The sequence below is a fragment of the Gekko japonicus genome, unplaced genomic scaffold, assembly GCF_001447785.1.
Source record: "Gekko japonicus isolate JY-2015 unplaced genomic scaffold, Gekko_japonicus_V1.1 scaffold331, whole genome shotgun sequence".
Classification (NCBI taxonomy): domain Eukaryota; kingdom Metazoa; phylum Chordata; class Lepidosauria; order Squamata; family Gekkonidae; genus Gekko; species Gekko japonicus.
Genome location: NW_015172560.1, coordinates 555805 through 570531, shown reverse-complemented (window position 1 = coordinate 570531; position 14727 = coordinate 555805). Strand labels below are relative to the sequence as shown.

At 38.2% G+C, this 14727-nt stretch overlaps 1 protein-coding gene across 1 annotated transcript in view; it reads right to left on the bottom strand.

Moving 5' to 3' along the window:
* Positions 1-7685: 7685 nt before the first annotated feature.
* KCNJ3 (potassium channel, inwardly rectifying subfamily J, member 3) overlaps positions 7686-14727 on the bottom strand; it is a 182135-nt gene continuing 175093 nt past the window's right edge. The window contains exon 3 of the mRNA XM_015421223.1: positions 7686-8278. Coding sequence (XP_015276709.1) covers positions 7686-8278 — 593 coding nt within the window. The remainder of the gene's footprint in view (positions 8279-14727) is intronic.

The following is a 14727-nucleotide window of genomic DNA, read 5'->3' as shown; positions in this document are numbered from 1 at the left end:
AGGAATAAAATTAAATGAGGAACAGATAGAACACGCACATAGGCTGCAGGGCAAAAAGAGAGGAGGGGAACCGTGCCCTGTGATTTCATCTTATTTTCAATAATGGAGCAGTGAACAGGATTCTTCAGTGTTTGCCTCTTTCAATTCCCAATTTCACCTAACCACACTGTCAGACGGATATTTGTATTGTATATGTATTCTTCGCGAAGAGTCGGACTCGACTGTGCGACTGAACAACAAATAGACCAGAAAAAAGCTGTATACTGTAAAGCACAGAGTAAGCTACAGGGTTTTGGTCTGTGTTTAAAATATAAATAAATCCGAATGCCTCAAGTAGGATAAAAATTGCACACGGATATTGTGTTGTTTCTAAGACTGTCATTGTTTTTTTCTTTCTTTCAATGACTCAATTACTCCTATCCTTCTTACTATAAGAAGCCCCTGTTTGCATGTCAGCAGCTTTAGCTAGGCTGGGGGTGATGCAGGTTTCCTTCTAGCATACGCTTTTGCAAGCCCCTACATGTATCTCAAATTCTAATCTACTGCTGGAAACTTGTAGTAAAATTTCTCTTATGGCTTGGGTAGCTGCATTAAAATTTAAACACTTCTTGTTAGATTGTGAGCCCTTATCAGAGCTTATAAAATGGACTCAGTTTGACTCTCATAGATCATCTTGGGATAAGTTAATGGAGAATAAGCTTTTGAGTTTAGGGTTTGATTTGTCTGTCTCTTCTACTGATATGACAAAAATTAGAAAGAAAGTTTTGCAGTCATTAAGGAGATCAGTTCAGGAGGTAATTAACTTAGATGCTAGGAGATATTGTCCCCCCCTTTGGGGGGCTTTTAGCTCCTCTTTTCCTGTTTTGCAGTTATTTTTATTTTCAAACAATCCCAATTTTTGTCAACTTTTTTTAGGAGTTTAATATAGCTCAGGAATGTCTTCCGAGATGTCTACAAACCTTTATAGTTTATGAAATTCTGATAACAGACATTCCTTTGCATAGATGGACTGATTTCCTCAAGTGAAATGAATGAGATTTCTCCATGCATAAGAGAGCTGTTGGTAGAGATTTTAGGCGGTTACTAAACATATGGTGAAAATCCAGATATTATATAGCAGATTTCTTCTGCCCTGTGCTTGAGAAATTCAATATCTATACTTACCACATATAATTGAAGAAAGTAAGCCATTAAAAAGAAAAGGCAAATTGGTTGCTGATCACAAATGTTGACCTAGCAGTTGTCTTTTTATTGATAGGTGCAAATCTAATTAAATGTGCACCATTTTTGGTTTGAAGATAGAAAAAACAGCCATATGTGTGCTCATGTTCATAATAGTCTTGGTTACTTCTATATGTTATAATGGCTGTATTCTTTTGCTAGGTGTCACTAGACTACTAGTTACTCAGCTAAAATGCTATATCATTGCACATAATAAAAGGATTAGCTCATATGATATATAAGGAGATGCTTTTTGAAAACAGCTGGTCCATTCTTCGTGGGAAGAAGATATAAACCTCTCTTCTGCAGTAAAGACTACATTTCTCGTCAACAGACAAGAAATCAAGAGTTAAAAACACACATGTGAGTAATAGCATGACATTTTCTATCACAGACACTTCATTACAAGTGACTGAAACTCTACATGGAATACAGACAAAGTAAATAAACGGAAACAGATCTGTGTATAAACTAATCTGTGTAACTGGATACACTAATTAAAATGTAAATCTCTCTTGCAAATAAGCAAGGCTACACACTTTTGGACAAGATAGGCTCATAAGGTAGTAATTTTGGTAGAACTAAGTACATGTGGGACAGCCCATGGGAACCCTACATATGAGACTTCCTGGGAACCCTGTGTAAATTGGCGTATAAATTTAAATAAATAACGTAATATAATCTAAACAACTTTAAAAACAATATTACTTTGCTTTCATAACTAACAAAAAAGAGAGAATTTGATAAACTAAACAGACACTAACATTTAAATCAGTTTTTTTGAAAGTTTAATATAGCTTTAAATAAAACTGAGCTTGCAGTATTAATGAATACAAGAGTGTCTTAATTTTATATTATCCAAATAAACTTGTACATTTATACAGTTATAGATTGCATGCCAGAAAATGCAATTAGTTATTTCTAATTTGAATATGTACAATTTACAATATAATTCAAGCGTAAATTCAGCAGTCAAAAACACAGACCTGCTGTGCAGTCAAGCAGAATTAAGTTGGTACCGTATGCAGTTGGGCTGAGCAAAAATATAAGTAATGAAGAGGCCAGACTAATCAAAAGGGCTACTACTGTAAACTAAAAATATTTAAATTATTTATAAACTCTCTTTATGTTTTGATGTTATCAATGGAAGAACAAATATATTTTTACCCAAACACAAATCATAATGTAGTGTTTGCCACAGGGCTGGTTTAACAATCTTGATTTGAGCAATGCTAAGAGAAAACTATTTTAACTTGCTGTCCCAGGTCCTTTGAATGAATTTGCATCAAATTTTTTCTCCCATGAGATAATCAACATTCTCACAAATAACAAAAGAACAGTCTTTTCTGTTTCATTCTGCAAGCTATCTCAGAGTGCACAAGGATTGCCTAACACTTTATAGACAAGCAACTCCTATTGTTACTATGCAAACCTTTTAACACTACACAGCTGAACATATAAAAGTTCAATACTAAAATGCAGATAAAGTCAACAAAGGTAATTAAACATAAAATATCACAAAATATCCAGTCTTAAGCACAAAGAGGCAGAGTACTCTTAAGAAAAGTTATGAAGTGTGTGAGTTGTGGGATTTTGGGGGAAAAGGGGTACAACACAGAAATCAAATGCATTTTTAAACCAGTTAACAACTGGGTGTGGAGAAAGGTACAAGATCTTCACATGTTTCCTCTTGCAAGAGGAATTCTGGATTTGGTATTAGGGGGTGTGGGCAACAAATTATGCATTGAGTTTTGAAGTGAACTTAATGGTCAATTTGGCATAAAGTCTAAAAGTATGGATTTCAAAATACAATTTTTGAACTTTGTAAATAGAGTAAAATGCAACGTCTGCACATATACAACGTGATTATCAAAATAGCTCCCCATGGCGTCTGGGGTTAAATTAGCTCTTTAAACAATGCAGACGTCTGCTTTTCATTGCTTGTAACAGGTGACAAGAGGTTTGATTATTTTCAGTTATTAGCAAAACCTGTTATTAGTCTTGTCATTGATTCATACACAGCCATAAATGGATACACATTCATTTTAAATGGTTCAGAGCCCTTTGAGACATACTAATAAAGGTATGAAATGACCAACCATTATAAATTTAGATATATTTGTGTTATTTGAATTAAAAGACTCCAGTTGTTACCCATTAAAAAACCCTTTCAGATAATGAAATGCAAATTGTTTCATGCACAATCCCAAACTTATATACGCTTTGCAGTTACTGGCTTTAATTAATCATTTTTTTCATAAATTCCATGGAACATATTGTACAAATATTTTAACTGAAATAATGGAGACGAAATCATTTACTTATATTCGTAAAAATGGCTGCCATTAATTCCATCTTGCTATCAACTTACGGTGAGTTCACATATACATGTTCATCACTTGACAAGTACAAAACTCCAGAAATGATATTTTCTTGGGTGAAATAGTATCTTTCATATCACCTCACATAAACTTAAACACAACTTACTTCAACTGAGGACAGGTCACAAGTTCAGATGCAAGCAATCAATTAATGAGACGTCAAGTCAAGTGATGTACATTCACGTGCAGAATCAGCCCCTCAGCACATAGTATATAACAAATGTTCACTGCAGAATCAAAGACAACCAGAACAAAATCTTCTGCCAACGAATGGAATAAATTATTTCCAACTAGTCTGATTCAGATCTACATTGGGGCTCAAATGAAGACTTTGGGCAAAAAACTCAATGGGAGCAAACTTAAGCAGGTATAGCTGGAAGTAAGTTCCATTTTATTCAGTGGGGTTTACTCCCAAGAAAGTGCTCTTAGGATTGCAGCCATGTTCCCCTAACTTCAGTTTGCTTACTTAATTCAACTATTTCCCCCAACATTTTCAATCATGGATACTGCAGTATTTCAGGTTTTTTTTGAAAAATAAGGTGCAATTTTTTAAAAAGTTGATATGTTTGTGTTTGCAGTGGTTAACTGATGTCAGATTTTAAAAGCAAAACCTGAAATTGTTTTCAATTGAAATTGTTTTAAATGGAAAGTCTAAGGCTGTGGTCACATAAACTAAATAATCCACTTTCAATCCACTTTCCAACTGGATTTGGCCAGTTCACACAGTAAAAATCCAGTTGGAAAGTGCACTGAAAGTGGATTATTTAGTGTGTGTGACTGCAGATAGGTTTTTGAAGAGTTTAGAATTGGTTCATGATGTCAGCACTACTCCATGATGAATAAGGCCAAGATCCAAAGAGCCAGCTGTATCCATGCTCTTAAAGAAGCTTTGGTATTCTCTTTTTCAAACAGTAGTTCACGGCAAGCTAAAAGTCATTCAAAACCAGGACTAGGGATCTGCTACTAAAAGAACAACATAAAAAAAATATATCAAAAGCTTTACTGAGTCTGTAGGAGAGCTCTTTGGATCCCGGCCTAAAGGTTTTGCATTAGTTATGAATAACGGGTTTTGCCTTGGGGCTTTACAGATGGTCCTTACTTTCCATTCTGAGGACTTGGGTGATCACCTCACTGGGTAGGAATTTTACTGATGACAGGATCAGTTGGTAACTGCATTTATTGACCTCCCTTTGCAGCAGGTAGTACTATTTCCATAATTAAGTATTTTTTTTCCTTTTCCTACAGGCACCTCTGGCATGATTCACTTTGATCCCTGATGTCTTATGTGCACTGCACACTGTAAACAGAATTATTGTAGGTTTTTTCTAGTGGGCCATTCTTATGAGGAATGCTTGGGTAAAAACTGCAACTCCTGTCTCAGTACAGAGGGTTAGACTATATGATGTTCTCAAGATTTTTACAACTATTTGTCCATAAATTATATAAAGTCAACAGATCAGTTGAACATGCAAAATCTGTGGTTATCAGGAAAACTAAGTGCTCTGTACTATAAATCTTCTTTGTTTGAGAAGGGGGAAATGCAGTTTGTACTTCAATAGTTAAATTAGATCTTAATTAGGGTTAGGTGAAAGAATCTCTAAAGATCTGTTGAATATTCTGTGACTAACAAGCATTGTGGCAGAGTCTCCTGTTACCACCCCTGGCTTGGGAAATTTCTGGAGTGTTGGGCCAGTGCCTGGGCAGGGCAGAGTCTGGGGAGGGAAGAAAACTCAGTGGGGATGTAATGCCCTTGTAGGACTTTTGTATTTCCTATACTGTATGGTATACCATAGAGTCTTTCCTCCAGAGCTACCATTTCCTCAAGGGGAACGGATCTCTGTAGTTTGGAGATCAATTGTAGTATGAGAAGAACTACAGGCCCCACTGTAAGGTTGGTAACTCTAACCCACAAACCTTCAAAAGGTACCAGAATAACTGTAAATGCAGCTTTCAGAAAATGGGAAACCTCCCAGATCTACCATCAAATTCCATTTTAGGTAGCATTTTGACAACAATCCTAATTGTAGAAAATGAGGCTCGATGGATGGCTCCATCTTCTGCCTGGAACCTTATAACCAAGCTACGCATTACCAGAGCCATCCTAAGCAAAGTTATACCCTTCAAAGTCCATTGACATCAGTGGCCTTAAATGTGTGCAATATGTGGAACCTATGGTCACATTCCCTGTTTTTAAGTTACCCATGTTAAATGTAACTGTTTGGAAGGTCAGGGAAGGCTCACACAGTGAGAAGATACTACCATGTCTCTTATATGGCTTAAATTCTACCTCCCCGGATCGTAATTAGTTTCCTGGGGAACGATACAAGCACATGAAAGAATATTTGAATTTAAATCACTGAAGAAGCACGGGTGCTTTCTTATCCTTTATGTGGGCTACATGAGAATACCTTGGTAAAGGGTCATGTCTGGATAACTTCTGGGGATTCAGTGTTCCCATGCAATTGCCAGATTTCTTTAATCGCCTTAACATGTCTGAAAACGGGCTGAGCAAGCCCCAGTCAAACTTACTGCTGCATTAGGCTGTTGATAGTAATGACAAAAAGTTGTATTTTTTGTGATTTATTTGGAAAGAGTAATTTATAATCTTAAGAAACATCTACCCTTTATTTATGGAACTGTTCTACACTCACGCCTTGATTCTTCTAGTTGTATCCTCTGTGTAATCCTTGGCTAGTTGTATTTTTAGTGTTTTATCTTCTGTGAGGTTTTTTTCCCTCTATTTATATTGTGATTATAGAAGGTGATTTTTTTTTGTCATCACAGATATTATTTCCAACACACTTTCACATATGGATTTCTTATGTCTTTTCCTTCCTATTGCTACATCCATTCTCCTCCCTTAGTGTGGTCATATAAACCATAATCATATTTGCTATAGACCAATATTTTTCCAAGTGACACAGAAAGCTTTTAAGCAATTATTGGGAGGCAGCTGGTTGGCTGAATTTGGAATCTACCTACTGTAAGAAGTAAACGTATCATTTGCCCACTGGAGTGAAATCATCAGTTTCATATGGTAGTACATATTTCCGTTTTGAATTCTACTGCACACTTATCTTAAGAAACGTGAAACAAATATCTATCATAATCATTTCTTTTTTGATTTTATACCTTGTATCTAAAATGGGTATTCTCCTTGGCATAGTATTTTGCCCAGCCTTAGACATTATCATGTTTTTCCCCTATAAAGCAAAGGAACAGGGTACTTCTAGCCAAAAAGGTGGGGAAATTTATTAAATAAACAACAAAGTAAGGTATTTAAGGCGAAAGGTTTTGGTGTTCAGAATATGTAATACCTATAGCCTTATTTAACAAAGAAAACATGAAGTATAAACTCTCCGAACAAAACATTACAATTTAGATCGGGGGGGGGGGGGATTACTGGGCATGATTCAGCCAAAGCAAAACACTCTGAAGTTTCATTGAATGAAATGGAAAAGATTCTACAGTTTGCTCAAATCTTTAAAAGAGGCAGATCCAATCGACTCTTTATGTCCTCCTATGTAATTCTCCACTTACAGGAAGGTTTCCAATGGATGGGAAACAGGGTCAGTGGCAGAAAAATACCCTGCATCTTGTGGAGAATGAGGAGGATATGGTAGACAAATTGAGTTCACAGTGTTTGCCTTTGACTGATCTATGCCCATTTAAAAACTAATTGATAGCCTGCCCTGTTTGTGACCCACTTTTATGTTTATCTACTATTTAATGCTTAAGAAATATAAGAGAGTAACACCTCATTTACATGTTTTTCCCCAAGAATATACAGTATAAATATAGTAAGAACCATGCCATAAAACTATATGCAAAATCTGCGTACTATTATTGCATGCTTGTTGTGATACCACATGCCGATTAATATTAGCTTTCTTATGGCTCCAAGCTGAATTTTAGATCATTGAATTCAACAGTCTTTTGATTTCAGGGGAGAGCATTGTCACAGAGTGCATGTAGTTCTAAGGAAAACTGGTAATCAAAAACAGTTTCTAGTGTATTGTTTTCCTGCCCAAACTGGATTGATGGCAATTCAAACATGAAATAATGCCTAAATGTCTCTTCATGTTATGTAAATCGATCAGAATTCATTTTTCTCAGTTTGGGAGGGAGGTTCCCCTCCATTCTACCTCCTCCTCCTCCTCCTGACAATTTTTGAAGTTTTGGTGGCAAGTCCGCCAAAGATTGGCTCATGGGATCTGAGAACATTTTTGCAGTTTTAGATACCAGTTTCTCTTCTGAGTTGCCCGGAACAGAACTTATTCGCTGAAGCTTCATAGGTAGGTCCCCCATGCTGTAGGCCTTTTCTGAAGTAGTAGAACTCATCCTCAATAGTTTTTTAGGAAAGTCTTCCCTTCCAGTCATTTTTTGCAGTTTTGATGGTATCTTTGTACTCATGTCCTCTAGGCCATCTAGACATTCCACAGAATTATTCCTTTCTTTACTGTTACTTACAGCTGGTGCTATTAAAGGGGAGGACATAAGAAGCATTTCTTCCTGTTCTTTCACACTATAAGGTGGAGTAGGGACTTCAAATGTTGCATGGAACTGGGAATAGTCTACTTTGAAGAATCCTTCCTCTAAGGAAATAACAGGAAAGAATCGATGTCCCCAAAGAACTTCATCTTCTGTGTATGATGTTCGGGCTTGACAAGTCATCCCTACAGTCAAAAAGAAAATAAAAGCTGGATAGAATTACTTGGAAGTTACACATCGTAGTTGTGCCACCTGATAGTGGCTTCTGTGTTTCCATTTTTTTAAATTCTAAAAAAGTATAGTAATAGTGAAAGTAATAATAATTAAATTGCAATATGTTTTTATGCACAGCTGGTACAGGATATTGTACTTTGCAGAAACTCAGCTCATCTACTGACATGCTGACATCAGAAGAGGACTGAAAATGAGCAAAAAAAATAAAGTCACAAATATTTTGTGCTGTTTTCTTTTCTACCTGTGTAATAAATTCTGAAGGATTTATGAATCGTTGTTTCATTGTAGCAAATTATAAATTTGTAGACAAATCAGAAAATGTACAGACAGAAAATACCCAAGCATGGTCCGCTCAGCCATGAAACTAATAGATTGTCATGCAGAATTATTATAGAGATAAAAATCAGGTAATCCATGTATGCCATCCAGAGTATAAGGGTGGGATTCAAATAGGATACACATATAATTCTTCTCTCTCTGTTTTTTACCTCAGAAGACAGAACATGCTGTACCTATGTAACTTTGCTACTGATGTGGACAAGAAAGGCTCAGAATTCTGTTCCATTAAGTATTAAAAAGGCATATTTTGTAGCTGATATCTTCTTTTGGCAAATATCAACCATGTTACAAAGTCAAGGCAGATGTCTGGTTTGATGTCTGAATAGTAGGAACAGTATGCTCAATTTTTAAAAAGAAAAGCGTATGAGAATAAACATGGTAAAATATGTAAAGTGCCAGAGGGAATGCTTATTTTGAGTCAGCATAAAGGTGTGAGCAGACGTGTCTCCTGCAATATATAAATACACCCTTTTCTGCATTGCATTGTTTTAACACTGTGTTGTGCCTCTGCTGATATACTAAGCTTGCCCAAATACTGAAAGGTATAAAGAGAAAGAAAAATAAGAATATCAGATTTTCATGTGACTATAATTATATACAGGGCTTTTTTTTTGTAGCAGGAACTCCTTTGCATATTAGGCGACACACCCCTAATGTAGCCAATCCTCCAAGAGCTTACAGGAGCCCCTGCATGAAGAGCTCTGTAAGCTCTTGGAGGATTGGCTACATTAGGGGTGTGTCGCTTAATATGCAAAGGAGTTCCTGTTACAATGTAATATTAATAACATTTCAGCAATTCACTGTACTACAAGCCACCCAGCCAGACTTCTATTTTCACATGAACAGGCGTTTGAAAAAAGGAATGCAAGCTAAATAACGGAAGATCAACACCTGGGCACTGCAAGAAATACAGAGATGAGATAACATGTCAGGCAGCCCCGTAGCCAGGAGGTTTTTTTTGGGGGGGACGGGGCATTGGGGGCACTAATTAAATTGAAATGAATTAATCTAAACTAAATTGATTTAAAATAAGCTAATTAGATTAGCTGGGCTGCCCACCCTGTTCAGCCCAGGGTCTTCCTTTCTCTGAGCATTTCTGAGCAGAGGGGAGGGGAGATAGAGGAAAGGGAAGTAATGCCTCTCCCTGCCCAGCCATCTCTGCATTCTTTCAGCCTTTTGGAACACCCCCCCCCCCATATGCCAATGCAAACCAGAGAAAGTGAGAGAGATAAGGGAAAAATAATTACAGTCCATGAGTGAAACTACGGAATCCTTTTGAAGTGAAATTACTCAGGAGTCTAAATTCCCCAGCCAGCTTGAAGGAGCCTTGGTCAAACAACACAAGACAGCCCAAGGAAAGTGCCGCTGCCCTGCCAGGCAGACAATTGGCTAGTGCCAACGAGGGCACAATAAAAAGCCCCAGCAGGCTTCTGCTAAGGAACGGGGAGCCTTGATGGTGCACAGACACCCAAACACCCTGCAAATGGGCTGCTGCTTTGCACACCTCTGGGTTCCCGGAATTAAGGGAAACTACTTCCTCTGGGCTTTAGGGGCTTGGCTACAGGCTAAATCCTCTGGAATTAAGGAGCGCAGCTACAGGCTAATCAGACAGGAAGCCTTTTGAGGAAGGAAGGAATCAATCAAGCATGGTCGGGCCAGCATGGCTGAAGAAATAGTGAATTTGCAATTGATTTAATTTAAAGAGGGAGATTGGGGTGGGGGTGCAGCAGAATTGATAGGGGCGTGGCCACGTGTGCCCCATTGCTGGCTACAGCCCTGATGTCAGGCACAAAAGTGTCACTCTAGACCACACCAGTCCCAATCCCAGATATTCCACGGGTGACTTCCAGTCTCTTTACATGAAAAAAAACCCTTTCACTCTTTAGTCTCACAGTTAACAGGCTTGACAACAAAACCCAAGAACAAAACAGTCTGCACTGCACTGTAATGGCCAGGTGCATGAACACTTGAGGCTGCTTTATACTGAATCAGACTGTTAGTCCATCAAGGTCAATACTGTCTACTCAGACTGGCAGTGGTTCTCCGGGATCTCAGGTAGAGGCCTTTCCATAACCTACTACCTGAGCTATCAAACGGGAGATGCCAGGAATTGAACCTGAGACATTCCACATGCGAAGCAGCTCTACCACTGAGCCATGGCCCCTCCCCAAAATATCTATGAACACAAGAAGCTGCCTTATACTGAATCAGACCCTTGGTCCATCAAAGTCAGAGTCATCTAGTCAGACTGGCAGTGCTCTCCAGGGTCACAGGCAGAAGTCTTTTCATTATCTACTATCTGATCTTTTTAATTGGAGATGCCAGGGATTGAATCTGGGGCCTTCTGTGCATGCCAGGTGGATGCTCTACCACTTAGCCATGCTACCTCCCCCATACCTTTATTCTTAAGGAATATTTAACTAAGAAAACCCTTAGCAAGATTTATTTACACATGCATAAAATTATGGGTAGGGATTTTTGGTAATTATTTTTCTCACGGATATAAATTACTTCCATAGCCCACATTTTCACCCACCATCTCCATTTTTTGTTTATGAAATTATCATATGAAAGAAGAACACTGCACAACAGGTCATGTTGAAATTAATTTTAGAAACAGGGTAATTACTCTGAGTAGCATGGCCATTCTAGGTTCTTTATTCCACTGCTGTTCATTACATTTAAAAAGGGCTATACCAAAAAGAGGACTATTAACCTCAGCCTCTCCAGTTCTGGATTCAGTTAGCAACCTAATCACTAACGGTTTTGTTGTAAATGAATAAGTGGAAAATGAGTTCAGCAGCATTAGATATTAGATACCCGTTTGATATTCTGATGCAAAACATTGGTAAGATACTGCTTGAGCATGTTTGAAGTTATAAGGCAATTTCATTGATTATGTTCTTAAAAGGAAAAAGCAATTATTGAGCGTCTACATCTAAAGGCGAACAAGTAATTAGCCCATCCGAAATAAGTTGTCTGTTTATCCAGGTGGGCGGTGATACATAAAGCTAGAAGCTGCCACACTTCCTCCTTGTTGGGCTAATAACCCTGAAGATAGTGACAACATAAGCCACACTTGACACAATTTTCCTTCAAAGCTGCCCTTAAAGGGAAAAGTAGCATTATTCCTCTAGACTGTAGACCCAGTAACAATATATCCCCTAGACTAGATCCCTAGTACATTAAGCTCTTCCTGCTCTTGGGCCAATAGTGCAGTTTAGTTTTAGTTCTCATTTTTTCATAGATCCTGTTTTCTTGAATGCTAATTTTTTCATGGCCTACAGTTTCCACAACATCCTCCTCCCCTGGAACTGTCTACTTTGTCCCACTTCTGTTGTCATGACATTGTCTGGTCAGATTTCCAGCAACTCCTCACATATAAGTGTTGCGGATTTCACCACCTCATAAGCACAATAGAATATAGGCAGACAAGTATTATCAATAAAAGAGATAAAACATATGGAATATTAAAACCCCACCTCTCATACTGGTCCTTTGCTATGCTGATCTCAGTTGCTTACCTAGATATAATTGTTTTCAGTCATTACAATCAAAGTGCTCCTACTTCCTGTACCAGGAGAATATGCTATGTGTGATCCTCTCCATATACATGGTTGCAGTGCTGCATGAATAGTGCAACACATGTATTTTCTAGCTTTGGTATGCACAATCAAAAGCCCTATAAAACTCTGGCTTCCAGTTTTGTGTGCCAAAGCTGGAACATATACAAGTTATCTTATTCACACAAAATGCAGACTGCTCATAACAAGAGCATCATGTGTAACATTCTCTGCCAGTATGTGAGGCAGGAGAGCTAAAACTGCAGAGGCTGAAAAAGGACTAATGCTGTGATTTTAAACTAAAATCAAAATACTGTTGAGAGACAAAGTGCATGTAACCTTTACTTTGGTGTACCTTTGGTGACCTGCACAATGTTACATCAAAACTGAGAATTCTCACTTTAGTTTGCTGTTTGATCTGTAGGACTATTCTGACAAGATTGGGGATTATAATGCCCCCCTCGACATGCACACCTGCAAACATATCTACGCCCATAGAAATCCTGGTACAGTCTGAATCTTATCCCGGTTATATTTTTAATTAGGAACACATTTCTATTTTTTAAAGAATAAAATCAGTGTCTTACTAATGAAGTACTTATTTTTCAGCAAATGTCCCTCACATTGAATTGGATCTTATGAACTGTGAATTTACAGAATGGATTTCTCTCTCTTCTCCCTTAATCCTGTGCCTCTCCCCCTGAAAAACTATCACAGGGTCAAGGGATCCCTGGAATGGAAGGCAGAAGGCCACACTTTGAGAAAAAATAGGCAGAAATCACCCTCCCTTCTTGTACAAACTTTTCTGTGAATGGAACAAAATCTCTTGCAAAAGAGAACAGGAGCCCATTATCCTTTCTCCATTATCCCTCAAACCATATTTTACTCTGTACTTGATGGAGTAACTTGGGGGAGTGCAGGAGGATAAAAGGGTGGTGGTGGTGTTTCCACAATTTCTTCTATTCCTACAATCAGTTGCAGTATCTGTAGAGACATTCACTTAGACCAGAACCTGCTTTTATTTATTTTTTTAAAATGTTTATTAAGGTCAAGTATAACTTATAACATGTACAATAACTGCAAAACAGTATACAAAACTGCAGGAGAAGGAGTGAGATATTTGGCAATTTCTCAATCCCACTGCTGATTCCTACTTAATTATTTATGCTGTTTTTGAGAGTCCACAAACCCTTAGTACCACAATTTCAGGAGTAAGGGCAGGCTGCAGCAGGAAGGCAAAGGTCTGGGAATTCTCTGCTATGAGACTGGTGTGCTTCCTTAATTTAGGATTTAGCCATTTTATGGATATTGTTTCAAATCCTTCCAAGATGTGCTATCATGATGAAAAATAGTTCACCCAAGTCAGTCTATATGATGTTTAATTTTGTTTCTGCTCCTATTATTCCTGTGCTGTTCTTTATGTATACATAAATGCAGAGGAGCAAAAAACAAACAAACACAAAAATAATGGGTGAAGAAGAAATCAAAAGAAAATGGTTCTGGTACAAACATAACATTGAGGTGCTCTCTAATTCACACTCGAAAACTGAATTATCATTATATCCAATTCTGAACTGGTCCTTAGTGTGTGTATCAAAAATTCACACAATAATTCACGCAGGATTTTTCTACAAACCCGAGAGAAGCACCAAGTTTTAGAAAGATCTGAAAACTAAACATTAAAAAATGGCAAGTTAAACTTCAAACTAATACAAGCAATGTTTTGGGGTTTCAAAGATTAATGCTCACTGAGATCTCATGAGGCTATATTCCACAGGGTTGCCAGGTCCCCTCGCTGCTCCAGTGGGGGAATTTGGGGGGTGTTCCAGGGGTGGGGTGGGGACGTTGTGTGAATCCCTTATGTAATGACATCACCCAGAAGTGATGTCATTGCATCGGGGACATTGTGTGTGGGTGCTCTAGTTTTTGGGCAAGCCCTATGGTAGAACTGGACTTAAACTATAGAGTTTGCCCCCAAACCCTGTGCGATATCCCCAACACAATGATGTCACTTCTGGGTGATGTTATCATGTTGGGCATATTGCATGGTGATGACCCTGCTTAGGGGCGGGGTTTCCCCCACCAGCCAGCTGGTCCGTGGCGGGGAGAAGCCCCTGAAACTGGGGGAATCCCCAACTGGGACTTGGCAACCCTAATGTTCCAAGATCTCAGTGGCCATTGGGGGAGGGGGTTTGCTATCACAAGCCTTGGTTTTAGTAGCCAAAGACACCAGGGTGGGGTAGGGGACTGGAAAAATTTTTAAAAAATGAAAGGGAAAGATGCAGGGAAAGGCTATGGGAAGGGGGATACAAGGGGAAATGAGATGTTCCCCACAAATCCTTGTGTGACTCCTAACATAAAGCTTAAAAAGAAAACCTGACAATAATCCCAAAAATCTTCATAAAGCTCCATAGTGATGATACAATATATCCCTAATCAGGTGCCCATATAAACTGTGAAATGGAAGTGTGAATCAATTTTTGTTTAACACAGAGATT